Here is a 20805-nt window from a genome sequence, read left to right as displayed (position 1 = left end):
CACTAAGCTCGAGGCGGGCTGGAATCCTGGATTGTGGCGATCGGCCAACCTCGCATCATCACGCAGCCCTTGGACCTGAAACTGCTTGTTGATTCTACTCTCACGTCTCTCTCTGCCTGCCTTGCCTTGCCTCGCCTTGTTTGCGCGTCGACGTCGCACTTGCACGGGCCCACTGATCAATAACTGGCGGCCGCTTCCTGCTTCTTCAGTCTCCGTTTTCTCTTCGTCTTTCATCGTTCGACTCCTCCACCCAGAGTCGGCCTCTTCAACGCCATCTCTCCCCAGCGCTCTCTACAGACCAGCCACCGACTCGTTCTCCAGCTCGCGTTCCCGACACACCCCAAAAAGTGCTGATATCCCTATCAGATACCGAATCGAGCTGTCGGCTTCCTATTAAACGGCACGCGGTCGCCGTGATTTTTCCCGCGAAAAGAAGCACTTGCGTCTTACAAATAAAGGCACTTCCGAACTGCTTCACACCAATAACCACCTGCACACCTCTTTTTGCACGCCTACGTCTGGCCACTGGTCTATCCAAGCCACGGAATCACAGCATATAAACAGCGTGTGAACGGCCCATCCTATAAACAAACACTCGCATACGAGACTTCATCCGTGTGGCTAAACCCACAATCTTGGTGCCGCTTTGTGTCCGTGCCGACACAGGATCTGCCACGCGACTCCGCCGCTACTTGAAGACTCCCCATCTCTCGAGACGTCTCACAAACCTGAAAAGCCTGAATATTGGTTTTCTTCAGGCCATAACGCACGCTCTGCGTTATCGGCTGAGTGACCTGCGGGTCCAGGGCAAGGAGATGTGGTCGGGGATGGGATTGTGAACTGCCATTAATACTCTGAGTGATCGAAAACCCGGACGAGTGCCACGCCGCATTGTACTCTCCAAAGTGAACGCCCGAATCAGCAACACTTCGGCATCCCCCTTTTCTAATCCTCTTACTCTGTGCGGCTCCAACATTGTGCACCTCTAGCTGAATCCTGGCTGCTGTTGTCTTTGCGTTGATACCTATGCTTAATATCTTTCTTTTCCTACGACTTATTTAATATCGCACCATCGTCTCTCCCAACGCCTCGGACTGATCAAACTCTGTTAATCTTGGCGTCATATGTTCCCGCATCCCTCCTTTAAGATATCTTCAGACATGGAATCCCGCTTCGGCGTTTCTCGGGAAGAGCTGTACAACCTGCAAATGGAGCTGAAGCAGGTCCAGTATACTCAGGCAAACTACGCAGAACGAATTCTGAGGCTGGAGAAGCGCCAGGCAGACGATTCTGCTATAAAATCGGTATGGAATTCACCATTTCCGGGAGTCCTGGCCGGAACGCCACAACATGGTGAGCTGCATTGCCCTCGCTCCTCATTGAGTCGAAAAATTGAAGCTTCCAATACTAAATGTTCTTCAGGCCCAGTCCAGATCCCCCAAAATGATGTCTTTGACGACTTGGATGAACAGGGAGAGCAGTTGCTTGGCTCCCTGCATTTGGGCCCTGCGGAAGAGGAGCCGGTTCGCCGCGGCGGCGCAGCTTCACGAGCAAACAGCGTCCGGTTTGATGAAAGCGCTCTCCATGGATCGAGCTGGGCCGCCCAAAACAACCGCCATTCAGGAGACTTTGGCCAGGTCCGTCCGAGCACCGGTTTCATGATGGAACGATCACTGTCACACAAGTCAGACGGCAGACATAGCTCGGCAGGGCATTCGGTGCATTCTCACCATTCTGTAGCGTCAGGCCGAGCTAGCAGCATTGGCCTCGACACCAACTTTGCCACTGGTGATGAAGACGATGACGATTCTTCCTTTGATATGCCTGGACTTCCAGCCTCTGTCTATGTCCTAGGGACTGTTCCATCCATTGTCCGCTGTTGGCTGACTACAGATTATGCCCACGGGACGCTGCTCTACGCGGATATTTGCACGGGGTCGCAGAAGTCTACAATTGAATATTCGCTTGTCAAAGAGCTGGATTTGCTAACCGAATTTCAACGCGACGTCAGCGGAGCTTATAAAGCTAGACTAGACGTGTACCTTGCAGAAGCTGTCATTACGCGCCACAGCAGCCGGTCAGATTCTGCCGCGGGATCGGTGCCCTCGATGTCGGTTTGTTTTGAAATGTGTGGTGGTAGTGGTGGCGACGCAGCCAAATTGAGCCAAGGCTCAAAACCGGTTCGCATATTCATCGGCAGTGATGCCCTGAGAGCGCATGCAGCCGACATCCTCTTCTCTCAAAATACGATGGTGCTTTACAGTAACGAGCGAGATCGACTACGGGTTCCCTTCATTCGCCCTGAAGACGAGGAGGTATTCCGCCACATAACTACCAGCAGTGCTGCGCCGGAACGACCAAAGCTGAATGCCAATGCTGCACCCTTCGTCTTTGGGGAGATCAATAGGACCGAAAGTGAGGAAAAAATACCACCAACACCGACGACGACGACGACGACGACGACGACGACAACAGCTACGACAACAGCCACGCCTACATCCATTACAGCAGCGACCAAAGAGCCGGGAAGCAGTGAGACAAGGAGCCAGGCGTCACCCGCAACGTCGCATTCTGAGCCCTCGGATCGTGTTCGAGCGAATAGTGTCCCCGATTACGAAGAAGACACGGAAAAGTCTACGAGAGATGCCAGTGGCTCTGAGCGTCGGAGAAGAGATGGATCAAGTGCGTCTGAAGCCTCGCGGCGAGAAGCGTCATCAGGCATCTGGGGCTCCTGGCGCAATCCCAATGGCAGCGGAACGGACCAGCGCGAGACTGGACCTTTGAGCGGATACCAACCCGCGCCCCGAGGGCGCAACATGAAGATCCTCAAAGCTCCAAAGTCCAGCTCGTCTTCTGCGCGCACAGGAGCGTCGTACGAGCCTCCCATCCCATCCAAGTCTGAGCTAGGTCGGCGCAAGAGCCAGATTAGCATGAGTGGCGAAAGCACCTCCACAGCAGCAGCCAACGGCAGCATTAAATGGGAGACCAAAAAGCCAGGGGCGGCGAGTGAAGGCAAGGGCAACGAGGCAGCAAAGCCCGCCTCGACTTCTGGCGGTCGGACGGCTTCAGGTTCGGTGTCGTTGCCAAGGTCGGCGAATAATCCTGTCGGAGTAGCGTCAGCCTTTTCGTGGATGACACCACCGGGGACAGCAAAGTCAACCAAGACGACGACTGCGGCAGAGTAAACTGCCTGGAATTGGTCATAGCTAGTAGATAGGAATTGAAAAGTCGAATGCCCCGACATCAGTAGTTAGACCAGGTAAAATACTTTTTATTGAATGCTCCCAAAGTAATAAAGCCACCCAAGTGAATAAAGTAGAACATGTGATACAAGTAGTTTCCTCAGTAATTACATCCCCAGTTCAAATCTTGGACGGCGGCAGCACACTCAACACCTTGCTCGTCTCGCTCAACTTGCCCTTGACCACGGTGAACAGCCCCTTGAACAAGGGATGTGACGCATCGCCCAGGCACTCGTACATCCAGCTTTCGCTTGACGTGACGGCAATGCCGGGCTCGCTCCGCAGCCGATCCAGCGCAATGCCCACCTCGCCCTTGTTGCACGAGCTGACGCCGTCGGCAATGACATACGGGAAGTGGCCGGCGTCACGCAGGTCCAGCGCCGTCTGCGTGATGCAAATGTGCGTCTCGATGCCGACGAGGGCGACGCGCGAGCCGGGCGCGAGGCTGGCGGCGATGGAGGGGATGAGCATGGAGAACTTGGTCTTGTCGTGGACTTCGGAGACGCCGAGCATGTCGGCGATGGCGGGGACGGTGGCGCCCAGCTTGGCGGATGTTTGGGTGGTTGCGTAGACGGGGATGGAGAGGTTTTGGGCGTAGGTGAGGAGTTTGACGGTGGTGGTGACGCTTTTTGGTCTCTTGTTAGCAGGAATTTGAGAATTGAGGCTGGGTTGACGGGTGGTGATGTTGCATTTTGGTGTTGAGGATTTTGGTACAGGGAACGCTGGAGGGTACCTCGGCTTAGCCAACGGTTTGTAGCTCCAGGCTTACTACTCACATGCTATCAAATTCGTAGATGGCGTTGCGGAACTTTTCTTGCATATCGCAGACGCTGTTTGATTCAATTGGTTGTCAGCATGTTGTACTGATTTCGTGGATTTCGCTTCCCGTCGTCCGGCTGCTGTCGCAGTTGTGAGGGCGAGATGAGAGCGAGATCAACTTACAAGATGGCAGGGTTCTCTGTTTAAGAGGTTAGTAAGTCTCTTGATTTGAATTATAGATGAGGAGAATTGGCGAGAATGAGTTGTAGCTATGAACAACTTACTGAACCGCATTTCTGTAGCAGCAGCCATTTTGGATGTGATGGGAGGAGTGGAATGCGAAAGAGAGCGGTAGAGAGGACGAGAGAGTCTGGAGCTTGGCTGCGATGAGAGAGGCGGAATGGAGGGGCGACAGCGGAGGAGAAGAAATGGCCGTTGCATAAAGAGTTGAATCAAGTTGTTTTCAACGAAGAGGAAGATGAAGAAGAAGAAAAGAAGAGCTTGTGAGAAAGATTCAGGGTTCTCTTGATTGATATGCCGATGACCGGGTTTGGGGATCTGATGGCGGGGTTTGGCGATTTATAGCGGCATGTGGCTAAAAGAAGACTAAAGAGAGTCTGGAGCAAGGATAGATGCAGCGGTATATATAAATAAATCCCTATCTCTCAAAGTATAGGTTTCAATGAAAATGGAATTCTCTCTCTCTTGCTTCATTTCCACCTTCCCGCTCCGGCTTGGCTGACTTGCCGCTCATTCGTTGGTTTCTGATTGATTTGAGATTCATCCTGCGGATCTTTTTCGGGATTTGGCGCCCCATGGGAGTGCGGGTAGGAAATGAGGGCCGATCCGGAACTGAACCCTGTGGCTGGGTTATGAGGATGCGAGTCTTGATTTGATTTGATTTGCATTGTAAAATTGGTATCTGATAGCAAAGGGATGGTATGTATGTTGTCATTATAATACTAATTATATTGAGGTGTTACCATAAAAGGCATGTTGTGTTACCGAGCTCGAACTACACCTCACAGGTAAAACAGCCTCTTATGGCAGCTCAAAAGCCAACACGTTGTCTCAAGCTCAACCATAAACACAAATACTACAAACATCAATACTCCGTACAATGGCATCCAGCTCTATGAAATGTTTCACCGCCCAAACTGACGGATTGAAATTTGAGTCATCGCCGTCAAAAGTATTTCAAATTACCTATCCGGCACTAAAGCAGCGATATGGAGACGAGGTCTCAGTTGTATGCACAAGTGCGTGTTAGCTGTCTTTAGTGTATCCGTTCAAGTGAGACATGTGCTGAAAAGAAACAAAAGGGGAGAAATAATCTCAAATACTACAATTGAGCTCTTTTTCTAAATAAGAATAATTTGATGCTGCATTGGTGTGCGTGCACTACTGCATGATAGCTAGCATGTGCATATTGACTCATGCAGGGATGCAACCTCTTTGAATGGCGTCACGCAGCATCTTGAATCTACATCTCAGCACGTATTTACTATAACCTGTACAGCATGTAATAATGAATCGAAAAACTCTTCATTTATAAAAACTCCAAATGCATTGCATATACACAATTCTATACACATATAACCATATCCATCTATCCATCCCAACCCAAACTCCATGTACCGTGCTTTTTATATACCCTGTTACGATGCCACCTCCGCAAACCATATGCGCAGCAATCCCGCCAGCGCGCTCGGCAACTCCTCCAAATTATGCACAATCAGATAATACTGGAACGGGAACGTGTCCAAGTACCGCTCAATCACCACTCTGCTCTCGCCCCCGTCACTCACAAACTTGGCCTCCTTGAGCTCCAGCACGCTGTCTCCCTTCTTCTTGCCCGTGTCGTCCATGATGATAAAGACAATCATGATGCGCTCCTCCATCGCCTCGCGGAGCAGGCGTCGGATCGAGTCGTGGGCCGAAGAGGGCGTCAGTCCGTCAGAAAGGATCAACGCAAGTTGCCAGAGGTCTGCTCCTCCACTGGACCGCTGCCGTGCCGTGCGGAACGTGTCAATCGTCTGTCGGATCAGCAGTGCAATATCCGTCCTGTCCTGACCAAATGAGAATCGCTGCAGGACCTTGGCGCCAGCATCCGAAGCAAAGGGATCGGTGAGCTCGTGCGCCGTAAAGACATCGGCACCAAAGCCCAACACGCCCACTTGGCCGGCCTCGAGCATCGTCAGGGAGCGTGAGACCATGACCAGCGACTCCATTGCCAATGCGCCAGATGACGACTCTCCCATGCTCTTGCTGTCGTCCACGCAAAGCATGATTTGATAAGTTCGCTTGGTCGGGATGCTGCGTCGCATCCAGATCTTGTCTCGCTTGTAGCTGGAAGCGATGTAAGGGATAATGCGCTTGATGTTCAGCCGCTTTCCGGTGCGGAACGATCCCGACAGCTTGGTAGATTGAGATGGGGTCAGAATCAGTCGCAGCTGAGATGTCAAAGAAAGCGACAGGCTGTGAGACTTGGTCTGAAGCTCGGTCCACTGCTCAAGACAGGCTGAAAAGTCGCGGAGAGGACGCTGGTCTTCCCAAAGGTGAGTTGTCGATAGCTGGGTTGACGCATCCTGGACTTCTTCCTCTTCTTCATCCGTCTTGGCTCTCTGGTCATCTTCCTCCTCATCTTCAGGCGTAGACTCCTTGTTGTAGGCACCTTGTCTTGTCTTTACGCCAGTCCGATTATCATCGACATCATTGGCAGCCGTGTCCTTGTCTTCGTCTGCTGGCTCGCCAAGATCCATTTTGTCAGTCTCTTCGGCCTCCTTTTCGGCCTCGTCTTCTTCCATCAGACGACTGGTTGGATCTTGCTTCTCTTCATCAATCGCCATGGACTCATCCAAGGGCTGTGCCTCTTCCTTGTCTGCTGTGCCCAAAGCTTGAGTATCTTCCGCTGCATTGTCATCCTGCAGGTGCTGGAATTCGCGCCTTTCTTGTTCTTCAGAGTCTTGTCCGTGCTGCTTTTCATCTTCTTCTGGATTTGCATCCTTAATGTCTGACTGTTGGCGATGCCATCTCTCCAAGGCATCACCAAGCTTCTTGAAAGGATCACTGCGAGCCTCTTCCTCTGCATTGCCATCTTCAGGCTTATCTGCAGTCTCTTTTGAGCGTGATGTAGCCCCCTTGTTGCCGGCACTCGTGTCTTGGTCAGCGGCGCCGTCTCCCATATCTCCTTCATCTTGCTGGGCCGCCTTGGCTTGAAACTCATCATCCACGTCCATGGAATCTGCGTTTTGATCTATTCCAGAGCTCTTGACGTCGCTAGGGGCCGCATTGTCGTTGTCTGCCTTGTTATCCTCTTGCTTAGGTTGAGGCTCAGGGTTGCTCTCGTCCTGTTGTTCTTCCTTCTTCTCTTCTTCTTCAGCTTCCTGTTCTTCTTTGATTTCTTCACCAACGTTTTCTTCAACCTCTTCCGCTTCGCTAACTTCGTCGTCAGCAGCAGTCTCCTCCTCTACCTGCTGCTTAGCATCCTCTTCCATCTCTTCGTCATTGGCTGCTTGCGCATCATTGGGCTGCTCTTCCTGCTCCTTGTCGTCTTCCTCAATGTCTGACATGAGATCCAAATCATCCTCATCCTCTGAGCCTGCCGCATCGTTCTCGTCAAGATTCATATCAATATCTTCGGGCAGCTCCAGCGCATCATTCTCCTCCACTGTTTGGTCTTGGCGGTTCAGCTCTTCTTTTGCATCTACGCCTTCTTCCTCGTCTTCTACTTCCTCGTTCTCGGGCTCATCACCCTCGTTGGCCTCAGGCTCTTGATCTTGATCCTTGCTCTGATCTTGCTCCGCGTCATCTGGCTTCGCTTCTCCTTCAGTGGCCATTTGCTCGTCCTCTTGCTTCTGACCCTTGGCTTTATCACCTTCTTGATCCTTCTCCGCCTTCTCATCATCGCCATCCCACATCTTTTCATCAACGGCAGTAGGATCCAGGTCATCCACGTCACCAGCCTCTTCATCCATATCATTCTCTTCCTCCTCCTCTTCATCCCCCTTCTGAGACTTGTCTTCCTCTTCTTCAGCACCATCCACGCTGTTCATGTCTCCCTCCATCTCCTCGTCTGCCATGTCGACTGCGTCCTTCTCATCTTCCATGTCCTCGTTCTTCTCTTTATTGGCTTCTTGTGCAAGCTCAGAAAGGTCTTCGTCAGCCTGGATATCCTTGCTGATATCTTCAGCACCTTCGCCGTCACCAAGGCCAGTGCCGGATTCTACTTTGCTGTCGGCACCTGACTTTTCGTCTGACTTCTCTTGTGGCGTACAGAATCCTTGAGATGCGATTTGTGTAAAGGCCTTTGTCATGCCGTATCCCATTTTGACTGTCGCGCGGTGGATATCAAGACCGGTCATGATGGATTGTTGGCATAGTGCTGAAAATTGGGTCAAGATTGGTGACGCAACAGTAATGGCGCTCATTGCGGCCATGCTTGCCAACGGCTGTGCAAGATCGATTTTCTGCAAAGCGCGAATACACTGCTGGAGAGTTTTCTCGACGTTTCTCATGTACAGCTGATTGATCATAGAAAAGAAAGCTTCGCTATGTCTCTTTAGCCAGGCCGTCTCGTCCTCCTTTCTAGGGATCTCTGCTGCAGCTTTCTTGGCATTCTCAACGGCTACAAGAACCGTGTCGCATAGAGTGGCAATTGATTCCACAAAGCCCAAAAGATCCATCGTGTGCCCTTGAGCTTCTAGAGGAATGTTGATAGTCTGGCTCCAGACACGAAGCTGCTGAAGAATGAAGGCAACATCAGGATTGCCCTGGATAGCATCAGTGACGGCCAATTGTAGCCCAGCCAAATCACGAGAGACATCTTCCTCTAGTTGAGCATGTGCACTAGACGTCAGAAGTGCAGGAAGTTTGACCAATTCACCCAACCTCTGGGAATGCTGCTCCATTGTAGTTGTCCAAGCTTCAAGCTTTTGAACCAAAGCACTGTGATCAAGCTTGCCTAGTTTTGCATGTACGCCCAGCAAGTGAATGGCGAATCGCAAACCCTGAACGCTCCAGGGGAGGAGGCGTGACAAGTCTGTACTGCTTTGTCGTCTAGATAAGCCATTAAGCTGTTCAAATTTGCCCAAATCCTGGAATTCGAACAAAGTATTCTGCAGCGATCCAAAGGCAGACAAAATGCTCGCAAGGCTACTGCGCTGAGACAGAGCAAAGTAAATAAAGCCTTCCACGAAGCCGATACTTCGCGTGACCTCGGCGCCGGTCAAATCTTCAGAATGTTCTCGAGCAGCATTCCTCACTTTCGGTGCAAGATCTAAGGTCTTGTGGAAGTAATACTCTGCTTCACTGAGAATGCTAGAACTAGAGAATTCCAATGGCATAGTTGAAGCAAGTACGATAGAAAGTGACTCTTGCTCAGCCAACTTGTCTTGGCCAAGGTTGTACCGTAAGCCCATTCCACGCAAATCTCGTAGAGTGTCGGCGAATAACTTGCGCTTTCTCGTCTTCATGTGCTTGACTTCCTCTTTGTTCTCGTCGGTCAAGGTCGATGGCGTTTCTTTCTTCAATTCTGCCATCGATTCTTCCAAACTAGAAAGATATGCGTCCAAAGATTGGGGAACAGAACTGGTCAATTCGGGGCTGGCAGCCACTTTGTGCATCACAGATACTGTTTTCACCACGTTGCCAAGGCGTTTGCGCTTATCCAGCCACCCAGGAAGAGCCGCATTCAAAGACTCAGTAGCAATTTTAGGCACTTCAGCTACCACAGCTTGATTCTCCAAATTGGCCTGCTGTGTAATTGTCTCGTCAGGAAGGCCCTGGTCAATAACCGATTTCATTTCGGTTCCCAAAATTCTACGGAATTTTCTGACAATTCTGAACAGCTTCTGGTGAGATTTCTTGGCGCTTTCTCGGAGAGCATTGATGTTGGTATCTTTCCAACTGGCCATCAGTAGGACGTCTTTCATCTTCTTGTCGAGCGTAGCTCGGCCCTTTTGGATGGCGGTTTCAGCATTTTTCTCATAACGAGAATAGTAGAAGATGAAATTCGTGAGGGCGTGGCAGATGACCGTCAAGTTGGGATAATCCTTGACGAGATGCTGAAGATGGGTTTGAAGCTGTTTCAAAAGTGACAGGCGAGTTGCAAATTGACCAATAATCGAGGTCAAGAAGTATGTTTCCAAAGTCTGGATAAGTGACGCAGCATACTCCTTCAGCTCTGTAGGAGACTCCACCATTGAAAGGGGAACAGCAATAACCACTTGATAAGCAATGAACCACCAGGAATAAGCATCCTCTTGGCATTTCTCTTGCTCCGTTTCAAATAGGTTAGCCCATGTCGACAGTTCTAGTCGTCTCCATCGAATGATAGTATCCGTAAGCGCGTTGTAGAGCGACAGAACAGCATAGACCTTGCTCGCCCATCCTCCAAACTGCCATTCGTAGACGTGAGCATGCAGTTGCTCAACCTTGGGTAGGATTTTAGCTAGAGGATCTTCGTGAACAAGCTCTAGGACGCTATTGCAGTACTTGATGACGTCTGCCAGTGGCTGCATGTGGCCAATTTCATCCACAAGCTGCAGTTCACGGAAGCGGGCCTTGATCTTGCCAACGAGAATCACAAGTTGTCGAGCTTCGGGCAGGTTAGGGCTGGTATAGAAGCTGTATGACTTGTCCTTTTCAGCTGTTTGCAGCCTGTTGAGTTTCTCGTCAAGCATAAGCATCGTGCTAGCAAGCATTCTGCTGTTCAGCTCACGATCAAGATATGACTTGTCCTTAGTCTCATTCGCAACTCGGGTGCCCAAGTCTTTACTCAAGTTTCGGATCGAAATTTGAGCATCTTCTCTATCCAAGAAGATCCTTCTATGAGCCTCTGAAATCTTGAGTGACATGTTGCGAACGAAATCTGTTTTGTTTCCGGAACGATCATTATTCGCTGGACGATTAAGCTCTTGATCCGCATCGAATGTCGGGAACAGCTCGTTAAACTCTTGTTCATCGAATTCCTCTTCATCCTCGAGCGATCCACGGAACTGGTAGAGGCTGCTCTTCGTCTCTTCAGCTTTCCTGTCTGCCTCTAGCTTCTTGGTCCAATCATCGTAGAAGCCATGGAAGCTTGCAAAGATGGCTTCTCGCATGCCTGGCTGGAAACACTCGCTTCCTTCAACGTTCACGGCGACTCGGACAAGGCTGAGGAATTCAAAATTCTTCTCAAAGGATGACTTCGTGCTGATATCCCAAGTTGAACCGCCGAAGAAAGATGTCATATCCAGAAGCTGCGTCGTGGATTGAGATAGCGATGCAGCCGCGGCCGCATCATAAAGCGACAAACCAACAAGCAAGCACTGCAAAAGGTTCGCGGCGGGCCTAGTCATATCTTGATAGGCTTCGAATCGAGCAGTAAGTCGGTCTTGGAGACGTTGAACATTTTCCTTAACAAGTGCAAGTCCGTCTCTTTCTCCAGGAGCATTACTGTCATTAGATGGTTCCAATGCGGATCGAAGAGCCGGACTCGTGATGGCCTTCAAGATATTGGAGAATTCCGCATGCAGTCGACTAAGTTCCGAAACCTCTGGTCGGAAGACTGGTTGAACCTCATCGGGTAAAGGTCCCATATTGGAAAGTTCTTGACTGAGGAGTTCAATACGTTCGTTTGTATTCTGTCCCGTAAACTTCCTCTCAAAAGCTATCAGAGAGGATATGTTATCGGACAAGCTGTTTTGAAGCTGTTCAAAGAACTCTCTCTCGATCTTTGGACGCAGCTGAGGATCAAAGACACGATCTGGAACATAGAGCTTTAGAACACCCACGCTGAAGTGAGTCCACGCCAACGCCGATAGGTATGTATGCCGGCTATCATTCTTCTCTGCAAGCAAAGAAACCATGGCTGGGACCAGGTGCTGTTCCGCGACTTGCTGAAGATGAAGAGGTTCAATGCTCTGCAAAAAGGTACCAAAGAGGCTAGTGCCCGGCAGTTGAATGGGTTGATTCTTGACTTGCTCCTCTGCATTGAGATAAGCTTGGACAGCGGCATCTTTGAGGCTCGCATCATGAGCTCCGAAGACTTCAAAGATCAGCTGCTGAAGAACCTTGTTCAGTTTTGGCAGTGGATCAGCGGCTACTTCAGCGGACAGTGAGGCGATATGTCGTCCAAGAGCAGGCAGCTCTACATCGAGCAATGCCAGGGATCCAAGACTAACTCCACTCATTGCTTGCAATTTAGACCACAGCGTGGGCACAAACGTTCCGTCCCATGCATATTGGTCTTGCTGCACCAAACAATCCATGGACTGTAAAAGTGCCGCTTCTTTTGTGGCGCTCATGAGCGATAGTCTTGCCTTTGTTGGAACATTGGATAAAATGGACAAGTCTCGGATTCCGCTATCCACCGACATTCTAGGCGAGATAGATCGAAGCGTATCAAACTGTCTCAAAGTCTCAAATTGTCTCGCCAAAAATGGTAGCAGTTCAACTTCTTCATCGGCAATACGGCTCTCCAGAGACTCAATTCCAGTAATAAGATCTTTTACCAGACCATCTGTTGTGAGCACACCATCCCTGATGATTTTGTAGGCCTGTTCAAGAGTCTGCTGAGCTTTTGACAAGTCTACAACAGAAGCTCCAGCTTTCCATCGTAGGCCATCAAATCGGGTACCCAGCCGGTCAAGCTCCATGGATCGATCAAGGACTGACTTGTCAGGAATAGGAATGGGTCGCATCAAATTCCAGAGCGACTCCATACTCAAACCGGTGCTCAGCTTGAATCCACTGTCAAAATCGTCCTCAAGCCTTCCTAAGATATAAGATGCGAGCTGGCGGGTATTATCGGACTGTGCGGCCAGTGTCTGCTTCTTTAAGAGCGCGGTGCCCTGAGCCAAGTGAGCTTGGAATGTAGCCTCGTCAAAATCGCTCCTTGTTGCAAGATCAATCGTACGATCGATATAGCATCGAACAGCTCTAATGAACTGAGTGCCCTCCATAGTGTCATGCGACAACATATCAAGTCCAAAATATTCCGTCAAAGCATTCAAAAATGAAGAAATAAATAGACTAATCTTTACGGTAGAGTCCTTTGATACGGCAGCAACACGATCACTGATGAGAGATCTCTGCAGCCTGTTCAAGGAGACCAGCTTTGAAGAACGAGCCTGGGATTGTTGCGCAGTGACAGTGTTTTGAATCTGGTACAGGTGACGGTAGGTATCGTAACGAGTAGCGCTCCACCTAGCTGCATCGGTAGAAGGAAGCATATTCCCAACAGTAATATTATTAAGGGGGTGAAGAGGCTAGTTCAAGGTTAGCAATCGCATTTTTGTATACATGAAAGGTTTACTGACCTGAGAAGTAGCTAGAGCATCAGAAGTGGTGCCCGACAATTGCGAATACAGCTCCTTGAGAGATGTTTGCAACCGCGACCCCAATGGTGATTCTAAAAAGCCTAGAAATTCTTGTACAAGGTTCGTGTACGAGGCATGTTCAGCTGTAGTCGACTTGGCAAATCTTGGAAGAAGAGCAACGTCCTTGATGGAAAGGTTCTCCAGAGAAATTTGGCTAGCCTCAACATCAGCTTCCTCAGAAAACAAGGCATCTGAGTACTCTGTGGATTTAAGGTATCGCTGGAGAGAGCTCTCTACATGTGACATCCTGGCAAGGCTTGCATCCATGAAGGGTGGCGGAGTGTACATGTGAATCTCAATGGCACGGTTCCTCATAGCACGAGAGAGCTCGCCATGACGAGGGTCCATGGTCAAGAAGATACGGAACTCGGGGTGAGGTCTGACGATTCGAGGTTCTCCTCCGGGGCCACAGTGCTCGTTAATGCTGAGGAAGCCGTTGGGTTCAAGCAAAGAGTTCAATCTGTCCAGGACGGAAGCGTTGCACATATTCGCGTTATCCAAGACAAGCCACTGGCCGGTCTCTAACGCCTTTACAATTACTCCATCAAGCCACTCGAAGCGAGGATTTGAGAGGACCAGAGGGCTGTGGAGAATCTCTAGAGCTTTGGAAAGCGAGATGTAAACTTCAGAACCCTCAGCAATCTGCTGGAGTACAGCTTCGATGGAGGCGCGAATAACAGCGATACTATCGCTATCACCATTATAGCTGTCGAGTTGATAAAGCAGCTGCAGAACTTCGCTTGGAGCTTGAGCTGGAACAACTGACATGATAGACTGCTGCAAGAAGTCCCTCAAATTCCGGATAGTGGCGTTGATCTCTCGCAAGGGATCGGCTTGTTCAAAGCCTCCAACAAGATCCATCGTATCAATATCCGCATTCATGGGGAACACGACAAGTGGCTTTCCAGCAAGAGCTGCAACATACTCTAACAGCACAGATTTACCATATCCTGAAGGACTGCTGAGAATACAGGGGATATCCTGCTTTACGCAGAGCATTATGGACTCTAGTTCTGGGAGCCTTGGCACAATGTCAATGCTGGGTAGTCTCTCTGGCTGGGAGCTCAGGTTTCTGTTTAATAGAGCAAGGCCAACTTGGCCAAACTGAGAGCCGAGATCATGGTAAAAATGGCGAGAGCGAGGCTGCCATGTAATAACACGGCGGAATATTTTGTCCACTTCTGTACGATCGGCTTCAGTCCGGAACCGCTGTCTGATTACAATGTCAAGGAAGTCTTCAACATGCCGGGTTTTCAGGAGCGGATCTGACGAGCTCAACAAGTTGAGCCATCTGAGAACGTCTCGAAGGTTAAACTCCCAAGGGCTGCCTTGTGCGCCAAAGGATTTCTCAACAAGGAGATGATGCTCAATCTGCGATACAAATTGGATCAGCAAACTAACGACTTCGTCAGACAGCTGTGGGAAGCTGTGGCTGGCAATCAGCTTGAGGTCATCATTCTTGAAAACATCGGCATATACAACGACAAATCGGTTGACAAAGGAAGCTGGGAGTCCCTTTCGGCCACCACCTTGATGGTGGGGATTCTGAGCAGCAAAGAGACGGAAGTTGGGATGGCGCTTGAACACCTGATCAAGTTCGGAGATGTATACTTCTCCACGGTGATCCAAGCAAGCGTTCAAACCCTCAAGAACAGACTGCGAAGCAAGATTCATCTCATCCAGAAGAACCCATTCGCCCTTCTGCATTGCTTGGAGGAAAGGCGCATCTCGCCATGCAAAATTACCCGCTTCTTCTCCCTCAACAGGAACATCCGTTCCGAAAAGATCCATCAAATCAGTTTGGTCTGACAGATTGATTCTCGTCAACGGCCGGCCACAGGCTTGCGATAAGGCGACAACCAAAGAGGTCTTTCCGACACCAGGGCTTCCTTCCAGCAGAATAGGCTTTTGTGTTTGCATCGCTCGGATAACTCTCATGGCGTTTAGCCGCGTGGTTGGTGCATGGAAAGCGAAGCTAGAAGGGTTTGAAGCAGCTTCAGTTCGAAGCGCACTGAATCCGCCGATTGTCAAGTGGGAATCGGTGACATTAAGTTCGGGCTGTGTTTGATAAGTAGTAGTAACGTCTCGATCAAGCAGCTCTCCCAATTTGCCCAAGCACTCCAATCGCTGGCGGTGAATGGCGTTGATATCCGTCGCGAGAATGGCGGAAGGATTAGCACCCAAACTATCCACGAAGATGGCAGCAGCGCCATGCACAATTGAGAAGACGACATCCTCATCAGTAGAAGCATTAATGAATTGAACCCAAGCAAGAACCTCTCGTACGGAGAATGGGGCAGTAGCCATAGGTCGAAACGTGGCGCCAAACCAAGCCGCAAACTTGACTACAGCTTCTGCATAGCTCTTGGCAGCCTCAGTCAGCTTTGTCCGGGTGATGTCGTAAATATCTTCACTGTCTGACAAAGGAGGAACCCATATTTCGGTGAAACGATTTCGCAAAGCCGGAGAAAGCTCTTTTTTACCAAAGTCACCACCAGGGTTCATGGTAGCAAAGAACTGGTAGCCGTCTGCACCAACAACGAATGAATTATCAACTCCCTTTTCTGCCAAGAGAAGTGTCCTTTGAGGTTCAAGAACTGAGTTCAATCGTTCCAAAACTGAATCATCGGCTAATGAGATTTCGTCAAGGAGGAAGAAGTGACCACCTCGCATGGCCTCTACCAGAGCACCGTCTGACCATTCGAATAAAGCCATGCTTCTAGTCTCATTGGAGGTTATCCGCTCTTTGATCTGTTCCGGGATGCTCTCAAGGACTGCACTGTCAAGCGACTTATACCTCTCCAGCCTTTCTGCTGCCGAGCCAGAGATATCAACATTGCACTGTCTCAAAACCTCAGTCACATCAACATCTAGAGCCTCGAGGATAGCGCCTCTGTTTCGTATAGGGCGTTGAGAGCCAATGATATCTCCCGTCTCCGTGTTTTGGTGGGCATTGATTATGTGCAATTGTCTACCCAAAACTTCTGCGAGCAGCTGGACAACAGTTGTTTTACCGCATCCAGTTTCACCAACCAAGAGAACGGGCTCATTGTTCTGTAAGGCGCGAGACACCAGCACATACAGTCTCCTGATTGCGTGCGTCCAGACAACTCCTTGTGCATTAGATCGGCCAGTGAGGTGCTTCAGTTCTGGCGCCACTTCGGCAGAGTAGAGATCCTGAGGATTGAGCGCAACTTTGAACACTTTCTCTATGACTTGTTTCACAGCTAGCCTTTCCTCATCGTTGCGCACTCTTTCAGCCAGAAGCATGAATCCATGAGCAGCAATTTCTTCACGAGTATCCGCCTTTCTAAGAGCCCATCGAAACAGATCTCGAAGAGTGGCAAAACTATCCTTCTGCTCAAAGAGTCTGCTAGTCTGGCGGAGACGTGAAAGTTCCTTGTAAACATTGACAATACGTCTGCAGTCAGGAGGCGAGGTATTGCGGCTACGCTGCTGGAGGATGAACTCCAGCTCGTCTTCTGGAATATCGTCGAAATGCAGTTCGAGGAATCGATTTCGGAACGCTCTAGACAGCACTTTTCGTCCTCCGTATAGGCCAGGAGGGTTTTGAGTAGCAAAGAGAATAAAGTTTTCGTGAGGCTTGACAATTTCCTGAGTTTCGGGGATTAACAGTTCGCGGTTATCGTCGAGTAGACGGTTGAGAGCTTCGAGAACATCCGTAGGCGCCAAGTTCAGCTCGTCAAGAACGATCCAGTGTCCCTGTCGCATGGCCTGAACCAAGAGACCCTCCTGAAAGCGCAGTCTCCCATCAGCTCCTGAAATGTAAGTACCCAGATACTCTTGAAGATCAGTATGTTCGTGATTATTGATTCGAACAAATCGATTACCAGTGAAATTTGCCAGATATTCGATCATACTTGTTTTACCAGAAGACGTAGGTCCTTGAATCAAGATTGGGAAACGTCTCGTGGAAGTTGCTCGAACAAGGTTAAGAAGATTTCTCTCCACATAAGGTGTTATGATGTAATCATCTCGCTCTATGGGAGTCTCCTTGCCCTGAAATAGCCAATATTGTCGATCTCGATTCTGGTTCTGGAATTTAACGTAGTTTCTACCATCGCCGGGGTGCTTTGGAGGCTGAGAAAGAAGAGACTGCGGATTTCCATGCTTGTCTAGAAGGTGGTGGTAGATTAACGGCAGAAGCATCTTTTCAGAATTTCGATCCAATAACGTCAAGAACCCCATGGAGAATCCTTCATACATGGCTCGCCGCAGGCCATAGAAGGGCGCTATTGTGTTGACATAACTCAGGACGCGGGTCAGTGTACGGAGACTGAAGTGAGGGACTTCGTTCGCTCCATCTACAATTCGCTTCTCTTCGGCCATTCGTTTAGTGTTAAGATAGAGGCGCGCAATATCATCTCCAGCTTGGTCATTCTTATTGCTGCCATTGCCCAAGTATGTCTTGATGATTGTGAGAAGATCTTTCAAGTCTTTGTCGGGGCTTTTCACGTAGAGCTCAGTAAACCTAGATCGAATACCAATGGGCAAATCTCTCTTTCCAACATCAGTCGCCGGATTCATAGCACCAAAAATGCGGAAATTGGGGTGCGCCACAATCTTCTCAATCTCTCCTGTTTCAGAGAGAAGAAGAGACGGCTTCTCATTCGGTCCAGTAAGGAGGTCTGTAATGCTCTCAAGAGTATCTGGTGAGGCCAGGTTAATCTCATCCAAAAGGACCCAGTCGCCATTCCTGACAGCCTTTACTAGGTTTCCTTCCACAAAAGAAAACGCAAAGGCGGTTGACCCGCCCGAAATTTGAATCTCGAATTGCTCAAGAGTACGCGCGAACTGATCCCACCTTGGCTTTAGGTCCAGCAGGGTTTGCAGCTTAGACTGAGTCTTCCGCCTCTTCGTCGGCTGTGCATCTCCATTTCTCTCCTCGGCCTTCTCTGACTGAATACGCTCTAGTTCAGACACAATCTTGAGAAACATCTTCGGCGCCTCTCTCCACAGTTTGGATAATCTTGACCACTGTCCCTTAGCAAAGCACTTTCCGACTTGCTCAAGGTATTTCTGGTTCTTGGATGCAGATATGCCTGTTGCCGCAAAAAGATCCTCAAATTCTTCTTTCAGGGGCACAGCAAGACTTCGCACGTTGACCGGCTTGAAGCCACCCAGCAGATCGCCCACCTCACTTTGCTGTGAAAGATTGACTGCGATAAGTTTATGGCCAAGCGACTCAGCCAACTGCTGAACGACTGTCGTCTTTCCTATACCCGTCTCTCCAACAAGAAGTACTGGTTCGTTAAGTTTGACGGCTACAGCAATTTGCTCCAACAGCTTTTTAGCGTGAGCAGTGCTGGCAAATGGTCGTTTTGACTTGTGTAGCTTGTTTACAATCTTCTTCTTTCGCAGCTGAACACGTCCAATGCTGAATTGAACATCATTCTCCTCCAAAGGGGGTATATTGGCAGTCAAATAATGGTCTGCCCGTTCTTTGGACAAATGCATCTCTTCGGCAATGGCGTATATAAGCTGCTTGCCAAGCTCATCGTCTGGACAGCTTCCCACGAAACAGTCAACAGCCTCCATGAACATCCAGTCTCGCGTAGTTTCGGTTATAGGCTCCTCTCCAGTTGTTGACCCCACGGCCAGCAGGCACTCTTGCAAGCGCCGACACCACTTCAGCAAATCCCGTAGATTCATTTGTCGATCCATGAGTCGGCCGCGAGGTAAAGCACGAGGTCCGTTGCTAACGTGGGCCAGACGGCTGTAGACGGCAATGATTCCGGGAAGAAACTTGCGCAGCATGGGATAGGTTTGCAGAACAACCTCCTCCAATTCTGGCTGAACCATGGGCTCAGTAGTCAGAGATTGCCAGAAGCGCATACCAACGATGCTAGGAAGGTTCTCCCGTCCGTTCAAGCCCCGAGATGTCCTAACAGTCGCAAAAAGACGGAAAGTATTCGCAGCTTTTATCCTCTCTCCTCGGCTCGGAATCAACAGCTCGTTTCGCTCGATCAGGGGAAGAAAAGTGCTGAGGACTTCGGTAGGGGCTCGGTCCAGATCCTCCACCAGGACCCATCGGCCTTCTTTGATCGCTGTGGTCAGCACACCCGGACGCCATGAAAAACTGCCTGGTTTTGAGTCTGTCGAGTAGAGACCAATCAGCATTTTTGCGTCGGTCTGCTCGTTCAAGTGTAGCGTAACCATGCTAGAGTACATTCCAAGCTGCTTGGCTATTTCATTGACCAGCGCCGTCTTTCCGACGCCAGGTAGGCCGTGAAGGAGGATAGGTTCGGGTTTGCGAATCATGGCGGCAAGTCGTTCGAGGTTACTCGTGGTGGTCGCCGTCATTACAAGGTCTGAGGAGTTGCTAACTGGTATTAGTGGTCGCGGGAGAACGATTTTGCCGTAAGAAACCGCATATTGAGTGAGGGATTGGAGGACTGGTTCGTGGTTGTGTTCGGATTCCTGGTCTTCTCGAGCCACTCGCTGGCGCAAAGCGATGATCTTCTTCGCGCGTGCATGCTCATGCAACGACAGAAACCCATAATCAACCGATGCACCGTCGAAATCCGCAGTAATAGCGTTCGCATTGCCGACGTGGGTGTCGGTAAGGGATTCAAGTTTGTAATCGGAGGCGTGAAATAGTTGGCAGAAGATGCGAATCGCAAGGTATCTCACTGCTCGGCTCTCATGCGCAAACAAGCTCCGTAAATACTCGGGTGAAATCAATGGGCTGAAAGTCCGCAGATCAAAGCTGAAAAGTCTCCAATATGCTAATAAAACCTGCAATAAGGCATCTGCATCCAGGCCCAATGAGGCGTCGAGGGCGGGCAGCACCAATTGAAGTGAAGGTCCCGGCGCAGCTTCATCGCCAGCTTTACCGGAACATTGCAGAAAAGTCGAGAGATATGGCGCAAATGGCAAAAGTCTAGCTATGGCAGATGCAACTAATAAGCGTCGAGGTCCATTGCCGGCGTTGAGAATCCAGCGCGCGCAAATGTCTGAAAAAACGTCCTCAAAATGCACAAAGATGCGCTCTGTAAGTGATGGTGAGAGCGCCGCCTCGGACACAGCATCAAAGAGCTTCGTCGACGACTGATGCTTGACAATTTCAAGCAATTCAGAGGGCAGATGGTCCAACACAGCCGCATCCCGAAGGAGCGACCTCCTCTGCCTCGAGACATCAATCATGGTCATGATTGCGCTCTGTCGAACGAATTTTCGCTGCTCTCCAAGTGTCGCCTTCGCGCCTCTTAACTTTTTTTTTTTTCTTTATATGAGAGCCCGCCAACTTTTTTTTCCTAGTCGGGCACAAGGGTGCATCGAGGAGGGGCACTCGGCGCTACGAATTTCCGGGCCAATCAGAACCCGCCATGATCCCGGCAGGCTGAAGCTTTCGAAAAACTTCAAGGCCGGGCATCTTACGAGGGCCAGCGATCTGAGAGAATACCCCACGAATTGCGAAT

General features: G+C 49.9%; 3 protein-coding genes across 3 annotated transcripts; 1 reads left to right on the top strand and 2 right to left on the bottom strand.

The window, feature by feature from the left end:
* Positions 1-1160: 1160 nt before the first annotated feature.
* On the top strand, positions 1161-3185 carry TGAM01_v203622 (hypothetical protein; the record flags this gene model as incomplete). Its single annotated transcript, XM_018806087.1, has 2 exons — positions 1161-1353; positions 1423-3185. The coding sequence occupies 2 exons, from the start codon at positions 1161-1163 to the stop codon at positions 3183-3185; spliced, it is 1956 nt and encodes a 651-aa protein (XP_018660805.1).
* A 177-nt stretch (positions 3186-3362) lies between these two features.
* TGAM01_v203621 (hypothetical protein) lies at positions 3363-4442 on the bottom strand (the record flags this gene model as incomplete). The annotated part of the gene is made up of 4 exons (XM_024549246.1): positions 3363-3867; positions 4019-4072; positions 4185-4200; positions 4286-4442. 4 exons carry the CDS (start codon positions 4440-4442, stop codon positions 3363-3365), a joined length of 732 nt encoding a protein of 243 aa, XP_024405951.1.
* A 1217-nt stretch (positions 4443-5659) lies between these two features.
* On the bottom strand, positions 5660-20536 carry TGAM01_v203620 (hypothetical protein; the record flags this gene model as incomplete). The annotated part of the gene is made up of 2 exons (XM_018806089.2): positions 5660-13252; positions 13304-20536. The coding sequence occupies 2 exons, from the start codon at positions 20534-20536 to the stop codon at positions 5660-5662; spliced, it is 14826 nt and encodes a 4941-aa protein (XP_018660807.2).
* Positions 20537-20805: the final 269 nt, after the last annotated feature.

The sequence above is a fragment of the Trichoderma gamsii genome (assembly GCF_001481775.2).
Source record: "Trichoderma gamsii strain T6085 chromosome Unknown Scaffold_10.2, whole genome shotgun sequence".
Lineage (NCBI taxonomy): Eukaryota > Fungi > Ascomycota > Sordariomycetes > Hypocreales > Hypocreaceae > Trichoderma > Trichoderma gamsii.
Note: the sequence above shows the minus strand (reverse complement) of the source record. Positions and strands in the feature narration are given on the sequence as shown.